The 25174-nt window shown below is 39.7% G+C and overlaps 3 protein-coding genes across 3 annotated transcripts; all 3 read right to left on the bottom strand.

The window, feature by feature from the left end:
- Positions 1-834: 834 nt before the first annotated feature.
- Positions 835-3957, bottom strand: si:ch211-12e13.1. Its single transcript, XM_034692993.1, has 5 exons — positions 3574-3957; positions 3325-3488; positions 2589-2819; positions 2188-2394; positions 835-2058 (listed from the first exon to the last, which is right to left on the bottom strand). The coding sequence occupies exons 1-5, from the start codon at positions 3816-3818 to the stop codon at positions 1862-1864; spliced, it is 1044 nt and encodes a 347-aa protein (XP_034548884.1). The 5' UTR covers positions 3819-3957; the 3' UTR covers positions 835-1861.
- Positions 3958-5025: 1068 nt separating this feature from the next.
- Positions 5026-6514, bottom strand: ier3ip1 (immediate early response 3 interacting protein 1). Its single transcript, XM_034691963.1, has 3 exons — positions 6339-6514; positions 5912-6013; positions 5026-5400 (listed from the first exon to the last, which is right to left on the bottom strand). The coding sequence occupies exons 1-3, from the start codon at positions 6427-6429 to the stop codon at positions 5345-5347; spliced, it is 249 nt and encodes an 82-aa protein (XP_034547854.1). The 5' UTR covers positions 6430-6514; the 3' UTR covers positions 5026-5344.
- A 1627-nt stretch (positions 6515-8141) lies between these two features.
- Positions 8142-24894, bottom strand: LOC117818595 (mothers against decapentaplegic homolog 2). Its single transcript, XM_034691545.1, has 11 exons — positions 24695-24894; positions 21408-21823; positions 19931-20020; positions 19504-19697; positions 16824-16958; positions 16581-16655; positions 14959-15012; positions 14091-14303; positions 13827-13964; positions 12613-12757; positions 8142-10362 (listed from the first exon to the last, which is right to left on the bottom strand). The coding sequence occupies exons 2-11, from the start codon at positions 21641-21643 to the stop codon at positions 10239-10241; spliced, it is 1404 nt and encodes a 467-aa protein (XP_034547436.1). The 5' UTR covers positions 21644-21823; positions 24695-24894; the 3' UTR covers positions 8142-10238.
- Between the last annotated feature and the right edge of the window lie 280 nt (positions 24895-25174).

The raw sequence follows: 25174 nt of genomic DNA, 5'->3' as shown, positions 1-25174 counted from the left end.
CCAGCAGACATGTCATCTTACAAACTGCTTGTGTTCTCTGGATCTATGAAACCTAAAGCAAAAAGCTCCACGACTGCTGATTTAACAATACTGAAATGTATTAAATTCCCCCCGGCACTTTAATGTTCCTTCAGAGGTTCAGATCAACATTAGACAAGAACAATGACGTCAGTAATGTCTGATGTGATATATTCAACTTGTACACCTGAATGTAATGCAGACACGATTTAAAGAACAGTGTCACTTTTGGGGAGAAGAGATGAATATAACTGTCCCCTTCACTTCACCTAGGACAGTCTATTTGGTAATAAGCTCAGTCAAGCACAGAGACTCAAAGACAAGGGGGGCAGCCCTATTGTTCAGAAACACATGGACCAGCACATCACAGCTCCCTTCATTCACAGAATATACTTGTTTCTTTTCAACACATATAAATATACAAAAGATAAGTTGTGATTGTGAGGATGATGTTTGGTGGTTAGGTTTTCTTCTTTACTTCACTCTGCGACTAGTGCTTGAGCTAAGCTCATTTCTTCCTGGCTATGCCTTACTCTTTAAGTGAAGACATGACTCAAGCTCGATCCAACTCTAACTAAGAAAGCGCAGCAGTGAGTTTTGCAAAATGTGAAAGACAAGTAGATAATATCCAAAAATTCACACAGTACAAGTTCAGTGACATGCAGAACCTTTGAGCTCTCACTTCTCACATCAAGGTTGCAAGTGTCTCTTCAAGCCTCTGTGAGAAGTTCTTAACTGATTGTGAAACAAACTGAAATTGATACTGATGCTTCTTTATGAGCTACAAAAGCGAACAACATCATCGGCAACAAGATCAACAATTTCTATACTTCAGTTTATTATGCCTGAAACTGCTGCATGACAGCACACTGCAGAAACAGTCTTTCTTCACATTATCAACAGCTTGTTGTTAAATGAAAGCAGGGTGACATTTATATCAGACATACTGCTGTGCATGTAAAGGACAAGATCAACAATGTTTCAAACAAGACTCCTCAAAGCCACTTTAACATTTAGTCATAATTTACAACGTACAAAGTAGCTCATCAGAAATGAATGCAAAATGGATACAGTGGCATTTAACTCGTCATACAAACCTGGAAGTGTCATATTTTCATTTCACAATGTAATTTTTTTTATTGTAGTCACAGACATTTGGTATTGTCAGAGGTCATTGCATTTTCAAAGTTATATTTTCAAATACGACATAATTATTATTACATTCAAATAATCTGAAGACACTTTTTACATCAACAAAAAAAGAAACAATGCATTTTTTAAATACAGGATTTAATTTAAATTTGCAGTGTATTCAACTATTTTGAAGAGTGTATGTAGATTTTTTTTAAGCTGGTTATGAAACAGATTGAAATTAATACTACCCCCTCTACAAAAACAACTAGATCCAAGACTGATCATTTCTATAGAGCTACAGTATTTTCAATGGCTGAACCTGCTGCTGGGGGAATACCAGAGGAGTGATTTTCAGCACGCTGCAGAAAGAGCCGTTTTTTTGATATTTTTCACAACATGGATGAACACTGAGTGGTGTGCTTGACTGTTCAAAGAAGCAGCTGGAGGTTTTTACTTCAATAGCACTTCTGAGACATGTGTTTGTACAAGACCAGCCAGGAGAGAAGAGGTATCGTTTTATCCCAGGGGGAGCTAAACTTCACTCAAAACAAAAGTATGAAAAAATAAATTAAGAAAAGAAATACCCTCATAGCCTGGAAAACATATGTTGTTATTATCATGTGTTTTTTTTGTTGCAAAAACAGTGTAAAACAGAAACAACACATCAGTAGCTTATTGTTTTGATATAAATTTCAACGCTCTTTGTTAATCATGACCGAGAAATCGATCCTATCATGTGAGATGTGCTTCTTCCACTCTGTTGCATGTGAAAGCTGAGGCCTCGGGCAGAAGACTGACTCCGGTCATCGGTCGTCTCCCAGAACCTGAGCGTCACTCTGCCTGGTACCGACAGAGGATCCTTAAACTGGGCCGTGATGCTGACAGGCGCTGTGATGATCTCCACCCCTGTTGACACCAAAGAATAACAAGAAGGTCAGTGTTGTTGAGAACAATTATGTAGTAAAAAAAATCTGTAGGTGACATTTAACAATGATTAACTACAAATCAGTTTGGTTTTCCCATGAAACATATTACCTTTGTGCTTTTCTATTTCAGCCAGACAAACCGACAGCATCCAGAGATGTGAGGAAGTCTGACTTCTACAGAAGAGCCGGGCTGGTGCAATGAGGAGCCGATAGGGGGAGAAGTCAGAGCAGAACCATATACACTGCAGGCCAGCAGACCTGGGAACTCGTAGCTCTACCTGCTTTACATTTTCTAGAACAGGCTCATCAGGTCGGCCTGTGTGAACAAGAAAAAAACAGAATATGTACCTATATATGGTTTAACAATTCATCAAGCCTACTTTCTAAGCTTAGAGTGCAGAAGCAATCAATCAAATGCTGCTGTAGCGGGAATAATAGATTCACTCGTGCTCCCTTTGGTAAAGAGGCTAAAGAAAATAAACAAGCACATATTATCATAACACCACTCACTTGTAAGTTCATTTCTGCTCTCTTTGTGGAGCTTCTTTTCCGACAGCAGCGTCAGGACACTCTCCCACACTGGACGCCCGGTACGAGAAGTTGCACACAGACAGATGTCCACCTCCACGCCTGCTTCAAGCTGCCGGTACTCCAGGACTCGAACCTGCAGCATGAACGGACCCTTCTTCAGTTCATCGACTGGCTCGAGGGTTTTCAGACTCTGGTGGACACGAACCAGTCCTGCACAAGAATCACAACCATGTCATATCCCATACATTCTATGGACTTATCACAGAGTTTAAAGTTTTTATGGCAACATTGAGTTGTTTGGACACAGATACTGAAATTGAAGGGAACAAATGTTGATAAGTGGTGGTGGCATAAACACATTTTTGAGATGTACTAAAAATAACACCTTTCATATGTGGATTATAAATTATTATTTACCCAAACTAATAAATATAACTACATATTGCTATTCTACACTCAACTTATCTTTAATGCAGGCACTGTCTGCTCACTTATGATCCTCTGGGTGATCTGCAGACAGTGCAAATGATCCTTATCAGTAGTGTCCTCTCTCTGCCACATGAGCTCTGTGCTGACACCTTTTCTGAATAACTGCAAACCTAGTTTTCTACATCATGTGGTCTGCATGACAAATTCACCTGCATAACTGTGCAAAAACAGCTGATTCTAATGCATTATGAGACAGACAGGTCCCTGAAGTTTCTTGAAGTCGTACCTGCAGGACTGAGTCTGAACTTCCCATCAGTGATCGCCATAAGCAGCAGCCTGCCACACAGGAACTCTGGGAAGCACAGGGGGACGTCTCTGAACTCTGTGTCTGGATAATCCCAACCATAACCTGCAGCACTGCAGAACCTTCTCAACAGAGGAGTCTCCCACCTTAGAGAGACAAACACTGATCATAGCTGTAACTCTGTGTGAAACTGAGTCCTGACTCCTTCTTTGGGAGTGGAGAGAAACTTACCTGCAGTTTATGATCGTGTACACAACCTCACAGCTGTCCGTGATGAGCGACTTCAGGTGTCCTGTCCTCCACAGGGTGAAAGTTTTGATCAGGTATTTTAGGTAGAGATAAACTGGACTTGGAAGCCTCCTGCTTTCGAGTACATTTCGTCTCAGCACGGCATGTGATGAGTAAATGTGAACATAAAATAAATACAAAGAGCATGCAGAAAGCGAAGCAACAATGCAACTGCATGCACTCCCCATTGTTGCTTCAAATAATAATTAAAACGGCACTTTTGATAAAGATACGAACACTTCTGAAGTGTGTGAAGTAATACAAACAACTCCTGGTTGTGACGTATGTTAAGTACGGAAAGCAAGCTGGGACAAACTTAACATGTTCGACTATCTCAGGAATGAAAACGCGAACACACTTCAAGTGTCATAGTACTGTACAGAAGAGGATTAGGGCCACTGGGAAAAAAATATGAAATCATTTGAGTGCAATATTTTTTATTACTCTGAGATTAAAGTCAGTAATCTCAAACTTCTGATTTTTTTGTCAAAATTATGAATTTAGTAATAATAATAATAATAATTCATAGGATTTATATAGCGATTTTCTTAGTACTCAAAGTCGCTTTACCTAAAATACAAGTAAAAAAATACCAGGTAAATAAAACAGAACAAGGACAGAGGTAGGCAGGGGTAGAGGTCAAGTGTTGTATGCTTTTTTGAACAGGTAGGTCTTGAATTGGTTTTTGAAAGATTGAAATGAGTCAGAGTTGCAGATGTGTGGAGGGAGAGAGTTCCAGAGAGCCAGGGCAGCGATGGCAAAGGCTCTGTCCCCCAAGGTGCGGTGCTTGGTCTTGGTGATAGGGGACAGGAGATTGGCATCTGATGATCTGAGGCGGCGAGATGGGGGGTATATCTGAGGGGGTCGGTCAGGTATGAGGGGGCAAGGTTATTAAGGGATGAGCAGGATATTGAAGTGGACTCAGTGCTGTGTGGTGAGCCAATGGAGGTGCTGAAGGATGGGTGTGATGTGATGTGGGCTCTGGTGCGGGAGTGGGTGAGTAACCAGGCAGATGAATTCTGGACATATTGGGAGTTTTTTGAGATCAGTGGAGAACGCCGTAAAGAATGCTGTTGCATTAGTCAAGTTGGGAGGTTATGAAGGCGAGGAGAAGAGGGAAGATCTGAGCCGTGCAATGTTGCAGAGGTGAAAAAGGGATGTTTTGGTGACGTATCTGATGTGTTGTTTGAAGGAAAGGGTGGGGTTGAGGATGATGCCAAGGTTACGGACTAAGGATCTCAGAATAACAAAAAAATATGTATAATATACTTTTTTTTTAGTGGCCCTAATCCTCTTCCGTAGTCCAAGTCAGTCTCAGTGTTCAGCCTATAAACATTATTTTACAGTCTGTTCACTTTTAACAATCATACATTTTATCAGAAAGATGTCCAAACATTAGTTTGCTTTGTGATATTTTATTAAACATGAATGGAGTTTCAAACAACAAACCCTTTAACATACTTTTAAAACAAGTGGTGAAGAAAACCGATCTAACTGGCTGCATTTCCTTAATTTGAATTATTGTCTTTATAAAACAAGCCGTGACAAAGATGTTATGGAGTGATGTGAATCATCAGTTGAAAGCATTCATAGTCCAGCAGGCAGTACACGTCTCTGTGTCAAAGAAATAAAATGTTCCTCCTGAGGGATTCCTGAGATGATGGTACTCTCTTCTGACAGCAGACCGGTTTGTCCCATCTTCAGGCTCGTCCCGTCATCCGAAGAGAAGCAGCAGCACAATGCAGACCGTATTCACTGCTATCAACGGCACTGCAGAGAGAAACACAGAGTGGATTATACATCAGACAAGGAGTCTCCTTTCTTTCTTTCTTTCTTTCTTTGTTAGAATAAAATAATATTGGATCAAATACAAAGAGAAACAATAAAAAGTTGGTTAAGAAGTTACAATTATTCATGTTTATAATTTAAACTTTAGAGTGTGCAAAGCTGTCATGAAGGAAAAAGGGGGCTACTTTACAGAATCTAAAATATAAAACATATTCTGGTTTGTTTAACACTTTTTTGTTCATTCAATAATTCCATATATGTTCTTTCATAGTTTTGATGTCTTTGGTATTAATCTACAGTGTTTCAATTAATTAAAATAAATACAAACCCTTGAATGAGAAGGTGTGTCCAAACTTTTGACTGGTGGTGTATGTCTTTTTTTAGATCACCATTTATGTTACCATCAGTTTCGTTGTCACTTACGTTTCCACAACAATAAGGGGACCTTGAACACACCTCATACTGACTGTGAGTCTGTGTGTACTTGACGTACCTCTCATCACTGTCCTCACAGACCGGATTAGGTTCATCATCTGGACTTTGATACCTGGTTCATCCCCGAAACCTCCCACGCTTTGGTCCACTCCCCAGCCGACTGAAACCCACAGAGACATGGATCACGTTAGAAAACAGCTCAGTGTGAATTCAATACTTTGACTACAGACTGATTTATAAAATACATGTCTTGCACAGTATTTTACAGACTTACCTGCATTTCCATTAACAGCTTTAAGATACATGTGATGTTTAATAGTTATACATTATGTGTCAATTATGTTAAAAGCTGCTGAAGGTCTTAAGGTGTGACAAATACTTCTGTAAGTGTAAACAGTGTTGTTGCTAGCTAGCTAGTTAGTTAGCATTAGCCAAACTGTTTCAGATTTACACGCACACACAATATCTGAACTATGAACACTTACTTTTGCTCAGAAACCTTTCTTCGTGTAGAACTGCGACCGCATTTACGCACAGAATAGCAGCTTGAATGAGGGAATACAAAGTAAAAGACATTTTGTCTCTGGAAGCTGGCTGTTTAGGAGCTGTCTACGTATCCTACGGTGGCCGGGGAAGGACAAAACTGTTTAAAGCGTGGAGAGATCATGAGACGTTGCGCCTTTCTGAGGACTATTTACAACTAATTTATTGGAACCTTATATTACTAGTATTATGGAAGAGGATTAGGGCCCCTGACAAAAAAATAAAATAAATAAGCTCTTATCCTTACCCTTTTAATAACTATTTTAACTATTTGTATTCTTAATTAATTTTGATGCTTTAACTTATTTTAATAACACATATTTTATTGTTGCTGTGCATTGGTCTCTATTTTAGTCTCTATTTTATTCTATTTTTATTTTTATTTTTATCAGTACTATTTTTATTATCATTATTATTATTTTCCCTTAATATGTCTTGCCATCGTTTTACTTCTGCTTCTTCTTGTTTTTCAATCGCTGTAAAGCACTTTGGGTTGCATTTGATTTGTATGAAATGTGCTATATAATAAAGTTTGATTGACTGATTAAATATTTTTTTTATTAGTATTGTTCTGAGAAAAAAATCAGAGTTTTAAGATTAAAGTCAGAATTCCGAGATCAAAGGCCCCTCCGCTTCGCATTGGTGTCTTGTCTAACCCTTTTGGGTTTCCTTTTCCCATTTCAACCTGCTTACCATACATTATCCCTTACATAATGGCAAATATTGATATTGTATTGATATTGAAAGTGTTCATTTCTAATATATAAAAAATATCCCACAATAAAGAAAGTACTGACAAAAAAAACAACTGTTCCATCACTGATATAAATTATATTTACATATCTGAAAAGGAGTGTGACGAAGTAACACTTATTAAATCCAAAGCCTTCTCTAAGAGGAATTAATTATTAAGGATCAAGTTAGCGTCCCTTTTACATACCATCATATATAATAATCATGTCTTTATGAATATTCTTAATTCATAAACATATATTTTTTAACTTGTCTTTATATAACAATACTACATAATTTAAATGTGTCAAAAATATATAAATGTATTCATTATATGACATTACTTAATGTAATGTATTGTATTAGGTATTCCAGGTTTTGCATGTGTAACCTGATAAAGCAAAATATACCTATCAGATATATATCTTGGATTCAAAAGGAAAATTGAATTTGTTGATTACAGTAAAGTAGAATTATGAAGTGTAATGCATGTATGCAGAGTGTCTTCTTTGTATTTGGGCACAGTTTGGTTAAATGTATTTTGGTCCTTTACCCCTCTGCTGTACTGATACTGACATTCCTACCTTCTACTAACACATGTACTTCTCAACAAACATATCGCTGCTGTCAGGCTGAAAACTCTTACCTCCAGAACAACAGCTTTTCAGGAAATAAAGAAAAAGTGATTTTTAAATAACAAAACACTGAGAGGGATTCAGTCACAAGCTTTTTTTTTTTGTGTTGCCCGATGAGAGGCACCAAGGGATACCAAAATATACATTTTTGAGAAGAAAATAAGTGGAGATACAAGGTTTCTGTCTGACAGCAGCGATATATACTTTACAATATCATGCAAAGTCTAATAAGATAAACCCAGTAAAAATGTGTAGAAGCATTTTGCACATGCTCAGCTGTTTAATACAACAAACAGTTTACTTTAGACCCTGTCATCAGTTACATTTGAAATCACACATAACCCAAATGTCAACAAAACACACGCACAACAGACTGCATCATGAGAATAAAAATCTTTATTAGTGTTTTATGAAGTCTGCATAATATGCCACACGCCTGAGAAGCTTATGGTCAGAAAAAAAGAACTGCTCTATCAATACCGCCCTCTACTGGTAAAACAACTGCGACATCTACTGTACTGACTGCTTTGCAAAAAGATTACTGTTAAATACACACATACTGTACTACTGTTATGTATATGTACGTCTGGTCCACGTCAGTTTTTGTAATGTATTTTTTCACATTCATATGTTGTAGGCCAAAGATAAAAACAATGTAACACTGGACCCTAACGCATGGTTCAGTTCCCCAGATCCAAACTCCACTAGGTGCACTTTAAGTACAATCGCTAGTGCCAGAAGGTAAACACATTTACATCAAGAGAAGAGGAGTGAGGGAAACATGTTCAACTCGCAACAGCCACATAATGACAAAAATGGCAGAGTTTCAGCTAATATGTCTTTGTACATACTGTATTTTATAGACAGAACAAGTACAATACACACATTAACACAGAATGTCCTCGTGTGCAGGCACATTCACTCTTATTTTCTCACGGAAGGAAATGGTTCTGTCTCCCATGTTTCTGTAACATTTTCAAATCCAAATATATCTGGTAGACTTTAACCCGCTTGACTAAGCACCAAAAGGCTACAAGAGGTCACGTGTGTTGTTTGAGAAGTGAGATGAATAAATGGCCATCACAAAGTTTTACATGCTTCTGGAATCATTTCAACCATTACAAGGTGGATTCTGAGTCTCGGGGCAAACCTGTTGAGAACTTGAAATGCAGCAGATTTCTTTGGGAAAACAAGGATAGAAACAGGCTACACATCATGTGGGGCAGTGATTTTTTTTTTAACCAAGACTAAGAGCTGCAATTAGAAATGTATTTGAACAGAATATTTTGGGTAAAACGAAGGAATGATCCACGCCCTCCAATGTCATTTTTAGAAACAGCTGTGGTCTTGAAAATATTACTGTAATAAAAAGTGAACGACAGAAAATCTTAAGTATATTTATATATAAAAATACATGAGAATACAAAAAAGTAGCAAAACAATGGGGATATAGGCTAAAAACAGAATGATTTCATTGATACCTTCAATTTCTCCTGGTGAGCCGTTCAATGCTCCACCTCGGAGAGCCTCGGGGCTCCCAGTGTCGTGTCACAAAGAGAAAAAAGCTTTCGAAAACAGCTGATATTCTCTGGTCCCTGCCCAGCGCTCCTACAAAGCCTGCTCAACAACTCATCAGTTTCCTAACCAGGCTGTTCTGTGGGGATGTGGATCAACTTAACCATGGACACAGAGAGAGCCATATAATGACAAAGAAATAAACTACAGCCACAATCAGGCTTATAGTTGTTTGGGGATTTTGAGTTATAATTTTTACCAACATTCCTATTTGTCCGTTAATAGGTGTGTCTTATAAAGACATACCAAGTGTAACAAAAGTCAATTCCATTAAATTTCATAAACACTGGCGTTTCCTTCAGAGGAGAACAGCCAACAAGGCCATCAATTCTTCACCAAGCCACTCTGACAAAAGATGGGTCAAAGTTTCCCAGACTAAAGTAAACTTGGGTTCAGAACAATGGTTGGGGAAGGCTGGAACAAAATCAATTTAGCTCATGTTACTCATACCAGTAATCTTCAGTACTGAGAAATTATTCACAGACATTTTTGGTATTTCCCCTACTTCCTGGACTAAAAACCAATATACATTTTATTTGTACCACAAATAGATCTAATATTAAGGATTTTGGGGAAAGCAATTTAACAAGGTGCAAGACATAGATGGGTATAAAAGTGCCAAATTCTTTACTGAAGTCTGTGTGTGTGTCTGTGTGTGTTTGTCTGTGTGTGTGTGTAAGTGTGTGTGTGTGTGTGTGTGTGACAGTGAGGGTGCATTTGTTTGTGTGTCTGTGTGTGAAAAGTTAAAACAGGGATGTGGAACTGGGCCACAAATACTATGAAGAACGTTACAGAAAAGTCATTCTGTGGGGTTTCCGTTTTTTTCATGAAAGGACTCACAAGTTTAGAATTTAATGACATGTAATGGGGCTGCGTTTTTGGGGGCATGTCCTCAGCTGTTTAGGACATACTGGAGCAGCGAGCAGACGGGGAACCCATCTGAGTCAGAACCTTGTCCAGCCACTGCAGGGGTCCGTTCAAATGCAGCTCGATCCAGCAAGGAGTGCTTGTGACAGTCTGCCGCCTGGGAGAGAGAGACACGTTTAAATGTCTGATCTGTGCTGAAATTTCCTTCTCACTTCTAACATCATGTGACTTGTGACGCTTCAGGCTGTGATCCCAAACTCCAAAACCAAAACAGAAGACATTCCTGGGTTGGGCTTAACCATTTCAGTCCCATGTGAATTAGTGTGGTGTAATATCTCCTTAAGTTGTTTGGTATTATCCTGGCAATGGCAAATTTACTTTTAAAGTGACCAAAACAAACTGGACTCATGTGACTTTAAGTTTTGTTTGAAATATCTTTGAAGCATCTAATATAAGACACACCCTTTCTTTATGAGGAAAACAATCATTATACTTAAACAGTATATCCCATTTCCCTGCATAAATAATTGTTAAATAAATAAACCAGCTCAGGAATGACGGTTACTGAGTGACATAGCTGAGAGGAAGCAGCAGTTGAATCCATGATATTAAATGTTATTTTCATTTGTTTCACATAGTTGTGCTCTAAAGCATAAACCACACTGCAAGCTGTAGAAGCCGCAGCCATGCTTTATCCTGCCTCTCTGCTCTGTGTGCGCGTGTGTTTGCTAAGCTCTGTCCTCAGTGACAGAGAGAGCACAGAAGAGACAGTGAGAGACTCACATGGGACTTTGTTGCCAAGCTTTTTGAGCCCAGGCTCGAGCTGTATTTAAATTATGGCGCAATTCTGAAAGTAGTCTGTGCTCTCATGCTTGCTGAATGGCGTGCACGTGTAAAGGAGAGGTCTGTATGGATCAGGGATCAGCTTGGTTCTGTTGAACGTCTTTAAGGTTAATTTAACTCTCCATTTCCATTATTGAAACATAGTCAGTAAGGATATTATTTTAAACATTGAACATTTTCAAATTTAGACTGACATCTGTCTTGTTTTTAAAGTTTTAAATGGGCTCGTCCCTCCATCATTGATTGAACTTATCAAAAAAACAAACACAATATTTTAAATACTAGAGCACAAATAAGAGGAGACTGTGATGTACTGAGATGTAAAGCTTTGTCCTCACCTTCCATCCTGTTTTTATAATGTCACAAAAGTCTACATTTTGTATGTAAAATTTGTCAGTTTGTGTAGTGTCCTGTTAACTGTCTTGTGACATCCTGTAATTTTAAATCTTGTTATGTCTTCTGTAAGTACCTGCCTTAGGACTATGAATTAAATTGAGCTATTCTGCTAATTCCAGCATATTTACATTGAGGCATACTGTTGAAATGTTGATTAATGTGCATTGTCATAATCAAATAAACTCAAATCAAATAAACTCCAATTAAATTAAACTATAGATGCTGCTTCTGCTGAGTAAGCAGAAACTGACTTCAGTCCAACCTTCATTAGGGGTGTGACGATTTGTCAATGAAGTCAACATTAATCAATGGCAAAATGATCTGTCCACGTATTTAATAGTGATGAGTCATTGGCGATGTCACTGTGCTTGGACATAAGCTCTTATCCCAGAGTTCAATTGATAAGGAGTGAGACTCGCATCCTTACACTCTCTGCTGAGTGTAGCACATGCAACACGGTGACCTGGAAGTGACAGGAATACAACACATGTCCACATGGCGGCAGCTGATGCCACACTGCGCGTCCTAAACTTGAAAAAGTCAGAGAGCAATTGACTCATCACTGGGAAGAAAAGAGCTGTCTGCAAGATCAAGATGCTTTTAAGGGAAGCACGTCACTAATGTGTGAGCGTTTGAGAAGAGAAGAGAGGGTGACATCCATCTTAAGGGTTGAAAAGTTACAGCACCACTACTACTACTTTCTACCACTTCATCTTTTTGTCTACTTCTCATCCCTTCTTGTTCCTCCTCTCCTACCAACAGAGGAGTAAACATTTACCACACTATACATTTCTACTGAATCATTTGTCTTACATGAGTTCAGTTTTTTAATGGTGTGTTTAGAGTTTAAAAGAGCTTTGTTAAATTAAAAACTGATCGCTAATTAATTAAGAACCATTAGGTTATTTTGCAAGTTGATCTCAGATTAGATGAAGACACCTTTCATTAATTGATGACTAGCTGTTTATGGAAACAGTCATTAGTTGCAGACCTAATCTTAAGTCTGACTTCACTTTGTGACAAAGTGGTAAAGTTGAGTTTTTCCAGGCGTCTTCAAAAAATAATTTGGAAAATCTTCCCGTATGGTCTGACAGATTAATGCGGTTTCCTTGTTGAACAATGCGTTGCATTCAAACTTATCAGAGTGTAGAATCAGAGCAAAGTTTACCTGTACTCGGCCCCCCAGCCTTTGACAAAGCTCATGCGGATGGTGCACATCCTGGTGAGCTGGTAGACAGCTTCAAAGCCCTGGTTGACGGACTGAGCCAGCAGGGCTGCAAATTCCTGGTTGTTGAAGATTTTTAAATTACATCCTAGAGGAGAAGAAGACAAGAGAGGAAACAAAGCGGAGAGTGAGAGCTGGTTTATATGTCGCCTTAGAGGCCTGTCATTGGATGTCTTTGATGATTATTGGCCTGTTTTGTGTGTTCAGTATAATTGGAAGTAGATGAACTTCAGTGTTGGTCACAGAGTAAGCATGGTATCTAAGGACGAACAGCTTAACCTCTTATGGCTAAATTCCACCAGATCCGTCTCCGGTCCATCTCCGGTCCGTCACGACACCAGATCTGATAGGTTTCTATTCTAGTCAATGTGTTAACTTCCACTGGATCCGCTCTGTTGCTTTCCGGCTGCGGCTCTGATCGGGCAGGTCGGAACGCAACGGATCAGAGACGCAAGACTTCTATTTTTGCCGGTTCACAATGCATCAATCAGCACAGCGCAGATGGAGCGAGACAGGAAGTTGGACACCAAAACAAAATTAAAACATCCGGTTAATTTTGAGAATAAAACAATCTGTGTTATCGTTAGATCGTTTTTAACTTCACTATGACAGCAAAATGTCATTTTGAGAAGAGCCAGGCCTGGAGTAAAGAGGTCAGAGGTTTTCAGAGGACCGTAAAGACAACATGGATGGGGAGAGGAGGAGGAGAATCCTTGATTCAATGACTCCAGCTGTCTGGCGGTTCTGCTCCGTGCTGCGTTCTGATAACGTAACCAGTGTGTGTTGACGGAGGAGAGAGCACGGAGCTGGACCACAGCAGATCAGAGACGGACCGGACACGGATCTGGTGGAAGTCCCTTGTTACTGTTCACTACAGCCGATCAGTAATTCAACACAACATGTTACTTTAAAAAAAAAAAATCATTCATAATGATCAGAATGTGAAGATTTGTGCAATTGATTTAGTAATTCATATGAACTTATATGAATCCAAGCTGACTACAGCAGCCACCCAACATGAATTAACAAACTTCAGACCATTCAGACACACAGGGTGTTGTGTGTTGAGTGTGTAAGTTCTTCTTCACTATCCTCAGTGGATTTTTGACAGCAAGTTCAGCACACTTCCACTGATTGAAACACAAGTGGGTTCTCACCTGGAGGAATTTTACACACTGTTGCGGGATGCCAGCCATACCGCTGGTTGCAGTTTGGACTTTGGACAAAGATGGCGCTATCACTCAGGCACTCTGCAAATACTTCCCCTCCAATGTAATAGAGTCTAACTCCTCTTCCTGTAAACACAGAACCAAGAATGAAGTCAAATAGGCACATAGTTAAAGAAGACATATTTATTTAAGACTGGGGCAGTAACAGCTTTTCGAAAGAGAATAAACTGTGGGGGGAAATAAGTTTCTTACCTATGTGCCTCCGGGTCATCTCCACAGTGGCATTCCTGTTGACATTAGACAGCAGACCGAGGCAGAAACGCTCAGAGTTTGATGGATCCGTAAACCCATCCACAGTCAGCGAGGGCTGGGAGGCGTGGAACGTCTCACCAACACGCTGGTTCAGCTCGTAGTAGGCTATAGAGCACCAGAAGGCTGGCTCCGAATAAGTCACTGGCTGCAGGTCTAAAGCAGAGGTCAAGTCATTAAAACACGTACCAATAGTCCCCTCTTTGATGAACGCTGCTGATACGCTGGTATCCACAAGATTTATTCAAATCTCAACAAACGTTGAAAAGCGAGAAACACAGGTCAAGAAGTACAAAGGATGTATTTAGCTAAGTGAATGGCGTGACCATAGGCTGTACATGGTACAGAGTAAAGACCGTCACAAACATTGAATAGATGTCAGTCAGGATGTCTGTTAATCCCTGTAAAGTCGTAACATTAGCTTTGGTTGCAAACCAAGAGAGTTGAACTCAAACTACTGTGGTAACTATCTACAGAGAGCATGCTTGGCTGGGTATATCCTCAAGGTGCCCCGTATGCAGCAACATATCAGACTAAATAATGAAAACGCTTCAGATTTAAAATTTGAAATCTGTGTGGCCACAATGTTTTCAAGCAGATTGAGGAAATGAGAGTCACTCTTAACAATCTGGAAAGATCAAAAAATGAGACTTTACTTGTTTTAATCAGAAGGGCCCAAAATCAGCTTGATTATCTTGTATTGTGTGACCTGCTTTAGTGTATTATTACAGAGGGCCAATATGTGGTCTTATTCATAAACACTGTGCTTGTTTGTGCTACATTGTCTTGAAGGGAAAGATTCCCATCTTACCCATGCTGTGGTTGACAGGAGACAGAGTGCTGGGGGAAAGCTCTGCTGGAGAACCTGCCAAAGAAAACATCAAGTCATCGATATGGATGGTCTGTCAGAGGAACAACATGGGGAACAGGTGGATCAGATCAAAGACCTGGGATCTAACTAGACCAAACTAACTACTGTCTGGGCATCCCAAATCTGCTATGTCTGTGGATGGTTCAGATTAATAAGTGTGAAATGTGATTTACTTGATATCAAAGGAAGTGAACAGGATGATGTGTAAAACTTTAAGTAGTTTGTTGGACTTGATGAAGATGAACACAGAGCTTAAGGGCTCCAGTGTTACTAGAGGAAAGTAGAGTAAAGTATGCACTAGGGCTGCAGTGTGGTGGTCTAATCATGATTATTTTCATCAATATTAAGGTTGCTACTATAAATCACTACTTTTTTTTTCAACAATATGGACATCTATCTTACAGTTTATTGTGTACTTAACAAAATATTTATATCCAGGTCCTCATCCAATGTCAGGCTGGACTGGAACAGAAACTCTGTTCTTGTATTTTTGGTCCACGCCGACCTCTAACCTTACTAAAGAACAGTCTCTTTGGTTTCATGTTTAAAACAGGGAGAGTTAGGTCTGTAACTTTATATTTCTATATAATAATGACACTGAACTGTAGGTACAGTTTATCCATACATTCGCTAGCTCACATATTAATGCTGTAGCTTCATTCTCTGTGCTCACTGTGTTCCCTGCTTTATCAACACTCATCTGATCTCTCAGCTTACTTTGATGAAGATGTTATTCTGTACTTTCAGTTTCTGATCTCCAAGATATACTACATCCTCAACGATAACAAGATGCATCAACACGCGGCTCATATATTGCCAAAATGGACTCACTAGTAAATGAGAGTTGTGTTGTTCATCATAAAACAAAATGCTATGGTATACTGCCCACAAAAGTGACACAGTCCGGTGAAGAGGAAAGAGTAATTTAAATATGATTATGTAATTCTAGAGATATTTTCAATATATGACTGCATTGAGTTTTCTATATGTATGCATTTAAATGTCAACAATCACTGTCATGTGTCTTTTTAGGAAGGCTAAAACATGATTGAGATGAAAATGTATTAATTGTGCAGCCCGAGTGCGTACGATCGGATCATAACCTCTTATACTTCTTAGAGAAGTTTCAAGAGAAGCTCAAAACAACTCTACATGCATGTGCAAACAAATGCATGTTAACATCAGATAAGCTTCAACCTACATTTAAAAGAACTCTGTTTTTTAGTCAATGTTAGATCCAAGATTGGCTTCCCATGTAGGGTGGATCAGGTCAGGACTGATTCATGGGCAAGATAAAATCTCTATGAACACCAGGGAAAAACGGGAGTCTTCAAAAATGATCAATTCAAAACTCTGCTCATTGAAACGTACACATCAGATGTTTGAATTCAAACTTGGGAGATTTTATAATCTGTAAATATTTCCTACAATGTCGTAGCTGACTGCTATCGCATACTCATCTTAAACAGATGTGTTCCAGAGAAACACTTTTGGCCCTGACTTGGCTGGGAAGGTGAGGATGAATCACAAGGAAAGGAGGAAGGATTACTAGTCTAGGGTACCTGTTTCCATACTTTGATTCATCTGTTGATCGCTGGCCTCCCCATCCTCGCTGATGTAGCCAGGTGGAGGCGTTTCTAATAAAATGAAGCAAGGAGGAAAAACGTGAGATGTGACAAACTTCAAATCAAACAAAAATAAAGTTTCTCAGCCTTTAATTCTTTCAAATGTAAAGAAAAAGGAGAAGAATACTGTTTAACCCTTATCTAAAATAGTCCAATCACACAATGCAGTGATAAACTTACCTGGTATATAGTTATTAGGGGGTTCAATTCCTGCTGGAAAGTTTGTGTTCTCAGGTATGGAATGAGTGTAGTCATCCAGAGGTGGCAGCTCTGGCAAGATGTCTGAGTGTCTTGGCACGAGAACAGGAGGCAGCACTACAGGGCCGGGTAAAAGTGTCCACAAAGATGACTTAGAGATGAACCAGGTATATACGTTCCAGTTAAACACAATTCATTGCTTTCAGATAGTGCTTCAAAGATGAACGAATGAGAAGAGGAGAGTTTCTTTGTGTGACAAAATCTTTGTAACAAAACAAAGATGAAGCATCAGAATGTACAGATAAACTCATACTGAAACCTTGAACTGATTCTAGCTTGTGAGGGAAGAGTGAAGACACTTTAACTGCAGATTAACATTTAACTTAAGGTCATAATGCTAAGATAACCTGTCAGTGTTCAGGTTAAATGTCACAAGTAACACTTACTGGCAAGATAAGAGAAATAATCAAATAAAAGTGACATAATAGCTGATTCTTATCTTTTGGTTGAGCTTTACTCATTTGAACAGATTTAAACAATCATGCAGCAAGAGCAGAAATCAGGATTTAAACACCTGAGCTCTCTGTTCACTACTCCATACTGACTACTCCAATCAGACAGACTCCTTCAATAATCTGTCAGAGACAAGTTTGAACCTTCATTGTGATCTTGTATGTATCAGGGATGTGATTGGCACCAGAAAAAAAGCAGGGGAATAAATATGTAGAGTTAATTCATGTCAAATAGGACTTAAATTTTGTTTTGTGAACTTGAATTAAGAATGTAAAGACTGGAGTAAGATGATAGAGATAGAGAGGGGGAAAGAGAGGGGGGGAAGAAAAGTGGAAAGAGAAGGGAAAGGGTGGGAGAGAGAGAGAGAGGGAGAGGGGGGGGGGGTGAGGGAGCGGGAGAGAAGTAGAGGATGGGAGAGAAAGAAAAAAAAAAGAGGAAAAGAAGGAGGGAGAGAGAAAGGGAGGTAGACATACAAAGAAGGAGAGGTAGAGAGAGGAAGGGGGAGAGAAAAAATAAGGAGTGAGGCAGAGGGAGAAAGCGAGAGGTTGGGAGAGAGAGAAAAGAGAATGAGAAGAAGGGTGGAGGGAGAGAGAGGGTGAGACATAAAGAAAGAGGGAGAGGTAGAAAGAGAGGAAGGGGAGAGAAAAATGAGAAGAGGGAAAAATAAGAAAAGAGTGGGAGAGAGAGAGAGAGAGAGAGAGGGAGAGAGAGAGAGAGAGAGAGAGAGAGAGAGAGAGAGAGAGAGAGAGAGAGAGAGAGAGAGAGAGAGAGAGAGAGAGAGAGAGAGTGGTGGGGGGTGAGGGAGCGGGAGAGAGGAAGAGAGATAGAGAGGGTGGGAGAGAAGTAGAGGATGGGAGAGAAAGACAAAAAAGAGAAAAAGAAGGAGGGAGAGAGAAAGGGAGGTAGACATACAAAGAAGGAGAGGTAGAGAGAGGAAGGGGGAGAGAAAAAAATAAGGAGTGAGGGAGAGAGAGAAAGCGAGAGGTTGGGAGAGAGAGAGAATGAAGGAGGCAGAGGTAGAGAGAGAGAGGGAATGGGGTAGAGAAAGAATAGGACGGAGAGGTAGAGAGAGTATACTGCAGCTGTCGGCTCAGAGTTGCTCAGAGTAAAGTGACTGTTTTGCAGATTTTCTGAATGTTGATTTAAACGAGAGTTCTGGATCTCTGTGACGCCAAAGCTCGTTACCAAACCAGAGACACGTGAAAACAAGGAGTCAATCAAAACTATCAAATATTATCAGAGCCGAGTCCAAGTCTGAGTTGAGTCTTCATTATCAATATCATTAAGGAGGGTTGCTGTTTCACTCCAAACTATGACTGTGCGGGAACTATTAAATGTGCAGAACACACATCTCTTATATTTAATACAGATGCTGACGTTTCCTGTCAGGGATTCTCGAGAGTTAAATGATCAATGCGGTTACAGCGCTGTGTGTCCTTACATTACTGTTAGCTTGCTAACACAGAAACATAATAAACAATCCCAAGTAACTTTAGCATCTGACTTACTTTCCTGGGTCTCTCCTGGACCCAGAAAGTTAGAGTTTGTCTTGATATTAAACTCAATGGTTCTTTCACATATCCATGCATAGCATATTGCTCTGCTCTTGCTGCAATTACTGTAAAACCTTTATAAGTGATATGCACCATTCATAGAATCTCTTTATCCTGACAGGTTCTGTTGCTGAGGACTGGCACGTGAATGTCCTCCTCTCTATCTTCAAAGTTAATGCTGTCAATGCTCGAGTCTGAGGACACACGTGAGTCATCCGTGCTCTAGTCCAAGTCGAGTCTGAGTCCTGGTTTACATGACACGGGCCAGCGCACAGCAACAGCTACCATGGCTCATCTCTTAATTTAAAAACGACAGGCAGAGCTCGTCACAAAACTGATCAACTTATACCCCCTTCTTATAAATTTGTTTTTTAGGATTCACCTCTACAGGACCAAAAAATCAGGAAAAAAATCACATCCCTGAAAATACATTATCACATTTATACAAATCTTTACTATTAAGTTTTCTTTTAGGCTAATAAGTCTGTGTGACACTAGAGCTCTGAATTCCCCCACAGGCAGCACAAGTATCTCTCCATCCATCTACTTAAATATAAAGACATGTATGGTTGAGATGAAAAAGAAAGTCCTCTCACCTGGGGTCTCCACCCGCTGGTAGTGGTAGGGGTTGATGCAGACCTCATCCTTCTTGAGGTGGAAGGCATACTCACAGGCCTCGATGGCACGCAGCTCGTGGTGGCTGTGAAGGTCCGGCCATCGCCACAAGCGGCAGTAGATAACGTGTGGAAGCCCCTTCCTGTGGGATACCTGCAGGCGGCCATCCAGTGATCTGATTGAACAGCAGACAGGAGACGGCGGTGAGATGGATAAAAGATACACGGGGGGGAAAGGGGGTGACACACAATATGGCCAGGCGGGGTGGGGTTGGAGGAATGGAGATGAAAGGATTGACAAGAACCAGACACAAAGATGTTCTCAAAGTCTGTCACCTCAAACACTGCAATGACAACTCTCCCACATCAAAGCTGTATGCAACACCAGACAATAGTTGAGGATAGTCACCTGGTTTGGTCAGGGTAGTTGTATAGGCCTGATGTATCCCACTGTTCTATCGTATTTGGTGTACTCAGTCCCCATATTTCAGAGCAATTGCTGTGCACAGAGAAAACAACAAAACAAAAACAAAAAACAAATGATAAACATGGGACATGGCTCATTCAGAAATATCAGTATGAGTAATGTGAACATTCAAAGGCCTCTTTTATTGGAATCTTATGAGAAAAATAAAGACATTCAAGTTTCTTTGGAGAGGTGGGGATGAAAGATGGGAATTTCAAATAAGAGAAGCCTTTTTTGACAGAAGTAAGGAAAACAATACAATGTGGAGTCAGCTAAACACAATGAGTGAGACAAAGAGCATTCTTCAACAGTGTGGCATTGTATCAAACACCCAAAATAACTCAGAACTTATCTGGAGACATTCAAACAAACACTGAATACACACAATGGCACAAGAGAGGGGGAGATGGAGGAGGCAACCGAGGGTGGGGGGGTAATTTTGAAACATTCTCAAAACATTCACAAGAAAATGGCCTGAAAGTTAGACATTAAAGTCTTGGAATGAGGACAAATGAGAGAAGTTGCTTCTGAATAACAGGACAATACATTTCTACATTTGAAATGCTACATCAACAAAAGCCTTGTAATCTAAATGTGGGATCACAGCTAACATCGAATTTGTCTGGTGCAACTTTTTGGGTTCTTGTGAGGGCGGGAAACCGACTTTCATCCACCAGCCTTGGCAGCTTGTAGATTCTAAAAACTCAGCAGCAGTTTGTTCTCCTGAGAGGTACATGTTTAGAGAAGAAACAAGCCAAACAATTGGAATGCAGGAAATTAAAGGTCCCTAATTACAATCAAAACACACGTATGGCTGGTGGGCAATGTCCCACTTAGGCATTATTTAAGTTCTTAACCCTCTCGTGTTGATATCCTCCACTAGTCCAGTCACCTTTAAGACTTTATTTCATTCACAAAGAGCCGGCCACATGATCTCTATAAACTTAACAGTGCAGCTTTGAACAATTCTCAGGCGATAACAACCACTCTGCTATCTATAGACATACAAACATCTGACATGGTACTTGGCGGCACATGATGTTCCCACTGAACGTGAGTCTGGGCCATCAAGGCTGGCTGGCTGATAATGAGAACATGTTTTCTCACCCTTTTTGTGACTCTCATCAGTAGACAAATACAATCTGTTTGACTGTAAATACTGTTGTAAACAAACAGAGTTGATTCCCATCAGCTTAGCTTCAATCAGCTTTCTTTCTATTTAGCAACTCTAATAAAATTCCTACGCAAACCCCTTTATGTTGTCACGTTTTCACACTTACTAAAATATCATTGTAAAGTTTAAAATCAGCATCTGAAGTTATATTACCCTGGTGGGTCAACAAAGCACACCTGTGTAAACCTATGCAGCAGCTTTCTCCTCACCCTACTTTGAACAGTGGTCTAGTGCCGGGCAGCATACCTGGGGATGGTGACACACTTGGTGTTGCAGTTCTGCGTGGTGATAGCTTTCTCCAGCTCATCTAGCTGGCCTGTCTTCTTCAGCTTCTTTACTAAGCTCTTCACAGCCTTCTCGTACCATTTCTCCTCCTGCCCGTTCTGCTCTCCACCTCCTGCTCCTCCGGGGCCGCTGGTTGACTTCTTCCAGCCCAACAACCTCTTCACCACTGGAGGGGTGAACGGCAAGATGGAGGACATCTTGGGATGGACAAGCCGGTAGTCTCCAGCAGACTCAATACAAGTTCTCTCTCACACACACAGAAAAGAGGGGACCTAGAGCTACAGTGTGGGCCCTTGCTCTGCTGGGGCCCCTCTGGTGACCAAAAAGTCACAGGTGGAAGCCAGTGTTAGCAGGATATACTCAAACGAGGTGGATACCTTGAGGAAAAGTCACACACAAAGTACAGCATTACAAACAAAATACACAGCAGAAAACAATAACAACCCTAAACAAACAACAAAGGGTAGATCTCATGTCACTGAATGGAAACTCGTATTGAGCACTAAATGATAAGGTTGTTGTTTTTAAAGAAGAGTTGCAAACATTACATAACAGCTTGTTTTGTTTAGTTCAACAGTTGGGGAGAAAGAGCAGTGATGATGTATAGAGCCATCACACTGTGGAATAATTTACCAGTTACTATAATTGAAGCCCACAGTGAAGCCAGTTTAAGACTTTTAAAAGGAAAACATTAATAACATCCATGAATTTTAATGAATTTTAGTGAACATCCTGTTTTTTATTTTATTTTCTAGCTGCTGTATTCCCTGTTTGTAGCATTTTCAGTTCTTCTAGTTTGATTTTGTGGATTACACTGTAATGTTCTTCTCATTTGTATTTGTGTTTAATTTATTTTTACTGTATACGGGTGCTAATTTCATTTAGCCTACTGTGAACAATAAACATTATTTCTACAGCTTCAAGTCCTGCGCATTGTGTTTTTAGTTTTGTGTAGTGTGTAATGACTGCTCAGTATTGGGTTTATTTTTGATTGACTTGGGGTATGATCTGACAACATTGTTTGGTTTTGCAGGAAGAGTCAGAGGTTTGGTGAATGTAGTTTGAAAATTGGGTTTTGTGCTTAAAGTGTTGAGATAAGCGTGGTGGATGTCAAGAAATTTGTTTTAGCAATTGAGAAATACTGCAATAGGGAGCCTAATTTCCTACAAATTAAGTGGTAACAGACAAGATACAACAACATACCAACAGACAAACACACAACAGAAGATCCCAATATTGTGGTTACATACATAGATTAGTGGGTGCATTGATATGATCACTACATTTTTATTTTATGTTTGTAGCATTTCTAGCTGCTGTATTTCCTGTTTGTAGTATATTCAGTTGTTCTATCTTATGTTTGTAGTATATTCAGTTGTTCTATCTTATGTTTGTAGTATATTCAGTTGTTCTATCTTATGTTTGTAGTATATTCAGTTGTTGTATCTTACATTTGAAGTATATTCAGTTGTTGTACTCTCTGTTTGCAGCATTTTTCTGTTCTTGTGTTTCATGTATAATTTGTATGTTATGTTTGTTTTATGTGGACCCCAGGAAGAGTATCTGCAGCGTTATTGGCAGCTAATTGGGATCTAAATAAAAGAATAAAGGAATAAAGCATTGATGATGTCCACTTGGGGAAAAGTCCCACACAAAGTACATCATTGCAAACAAAATACACAGCAGAAACAATAACAACAAAAGGGTAGATCTCATGTCACTGAATGGAAACTGGTATATAGCATTAAATGATAAGGTTGTTGTTGTTAAAGAAGAGTTGCAAACATTACATAACAGCTTGTTTTGTTTAGTTCAACATTTGGGGAGAAAGAGCAGTGATGATGTATAGAGCCATCACACTGTGGAATAATTTCGCAGTTACTATAATTAAAGCCCCCAGTGAACAGTTTTAAAAGACTTTTAAAGGAAAACCTTAATAATAACCCTAACATTAATGAATGTTAATGAACATTCTGGTTTTTTTCTTATGCTTGTAGCATTTCTAGCTGCTGTTTTTCTTGTTTGTAGCATTTTTAGTTTTTCTATCTAATGTTTGTAGCAGTTTTAGTTTTCATTTGTTGTATCTTACATGTATAGTATATTCAGTTGTTGAATTCTCTGTTTGTAGCATTTTTCTGTTCTTGTGTTCCTTGATTGTTGCATTTTCAGTTTTGTATTTCATGCATATTTTGTATGTTATGTTTGTTTTAAGTGGACCCCAGGAGGACTAGCTGTTGCGTTAGTGGCAGCTTATGGGGATCTGAATAAAAGGAATACAGCAGTGATGATGTCCCCTTGGGGGAAAGTCACACACAAAGTACACCATTACAAACGAAATGTACAACAGAAAACAATAACAAACAACAACGGGTAGATCTCATGTCACTGAATGGAAACTCGTATTGGGCATTAAATGATATGGTTGTTGTTGTTTTTAAAGAAGAGTTGCAAACATTTCACAACAGCTTGTTTTGTAAAGTTCAACATTTTAAGAGAACAAGCAGTGATGATGAACACTTGACGTTAGCATGTCACAAACTCGACATCACAGATAGCTAGCTGGAAAAAACCCACCTAATTACTTCCCATAAAGTATCCTATGGTCTTACTTACACACTAAATCCACTACGACCTCTTCAGAAACAGAGGAAACATTAGAAACAAACTGGTCGCTTGTGACATGGCCCCCGGTGCTAATACACACTGGCTTGTGAAGGCCGGCTGCTAGCTACCTGGTCGGGGGGCCTGCTTGGTTTAGATCACAACAATAAGCACACTAGATTCATCTTACTGGGAGTCAAACAGCTAAATGCATAGAATTGCTTAAAACGAATGGTAAACGTGTATATGAAGGGGAACTGTGCAGGTTTGAGGTGGTTGTTGGAGGTCTGCATCACGCTCAGTAAGCTAACATTAGCGCACTAAGCTAGCTGCCAGCTTGTTATCAGAAATCCTTTTGTTGTGATCCATGAAAATACCCCCGATGCGCAACAGTCCAGCCACGTTATTCTGCTCCCTACAGTCGGCCTGTCAAGTAAACTCAGGGTATAAGTAATCCTATAAAACACGAAACTACAACACTACGTTTTAAAGCTTCATGGTGTGGAGAGTTTGTGACTTTAACTCAAATGTAGACACCGAGTTAGCATCTTCTCGAACTCTTCTGGACTGCTCCCGCTGGCTAACGGACCCACAGCTCCCACACAAAACAACACGCTGCAAAGTCGACAAAACAGACCAATAGTTACCCCAGTTTTAAATCCCAGAGCTCTGCTTGTGAAGGAAATGAGTGCACAACCCTCCAAACACCTTGTTGGCATTAAAATGCCTGAGCTGTTTGCACCGGAGCTGATTTTGACAAGGCTCGGAGGCTGGTCCCAAGTTGCTACCAGAGCTGCTGGAGCTAGTCAGGTTCGGTAGACCGGAACAACAAAACAAACTTGATGGCTATGTCAGAGCTCTTAATCCCTCCTACTCAAGAGATGATTGGAGGATTGTAAGAAGGCATATTCTGAAGACTGGTTCATGCATTTGACTGGATTTATTATTAAAGTAATTGCATGAATTTATATCTGTCATTCAGAGATTAGGCGTCGGAGTAGTTCTTACGCAACATTTTAAAAACACTTAAACTCACTTGTTACCTTTTATAAACAAATAGTGGAAAAGTGGAGAACAAGAGAGAGAAAGAGAAGGGAGAGGGTGGGAGAGGGAAAGGGAGAGAGAAA

This window comes from Notolabrus celidotus, chromosome 9, assembly GCF_009762535.1.
Source record: "Notolabrus celidotus isolate fNotCel1 chromosome 9, fNotCel1.pri, whole genome shotgun sequence".
Classification (NCBI taxonomy): Eukaryota; Metazoa; Chordata; class Actinopteri; order Labriformes; family Labridae; genus Notolabrus; species Notolabrus celidotus.
The sequence above is the reverse complement of the archived record's forward strand: the minus strand, read 5'-3'. Positions and strand labels throughout refer to the sequence as shown.

Excerpts from the sequence above, each read along its gene's own strand:
- si:ch211-12e13.1 (XM_034692993.1), bottom strand. The coding sequence starts at position 3,818 with ATGGGGAGTGCATGCAGTTGCATTGTTGCTTCGCTTTCTGCATGCTCT. Across the intron at positions 3,489-3,573 it reads TACACGATCATAAACTGCAG|GTGGGAGACTCCTCTGTTGA; the intron begins GTAAGTTTCTCT and ends TGTCTCTCTAAG. Across the intron at positions 2,059-2,187 it reads TGAAATAGAAAAGCACAAAG|GGGTGGAGATCATCACAGCG; the intron begins GTAATATGTTTC and ends TGGTGTCAACAG.
- ier3ip1 (XM_034691963.1), bottom strand. The coding sequence starts at position 6,429 with ATGTCTTTTACTTTGTATTCCCTCATTCAAGCTGCTATTCTGTGCGTA. Across the intron at positions 6,014-6,338 it reads AGAAAGGTTTCTGAGCAAAA|TCGGCTGGGGAGTGGACCAA; the intron begins GTAAGTGTTCAT and ends TGTGGGTTTCAG. Across the intron at positions 5,401-5,911 it reads TGTGAGGACAGTGATGAGAG|TGCCGTTGATAGCAGTGAAT; the intron begins GTACGTCAAGTA and ends TTCTCTCTGCAG.
- LOC117818595 (XM_034691545.1), bottom strand. The coding sequence starts at position 21,643 with ATGTCCTCCATCTTGCCGTTCACCCCTCCAGTGGTGAAGAGGTTGTTG. Across the intron at positions 13,965-14,090 it reads GATGACCCGGAGGCACATAG|GAAGAGGAGTTAGACTCTAT; the intron begins GTAAGAAACTTA and ends CTGTGTTTACAG. Across the intron at positions 10,363-12,612 it reads GGCTGGGGGGCCGAGTACAG|GCGGCAGACTGTCACAAGCA; the intron begins GTAAACTTTGCT and ends TCTCTCTCCCAG.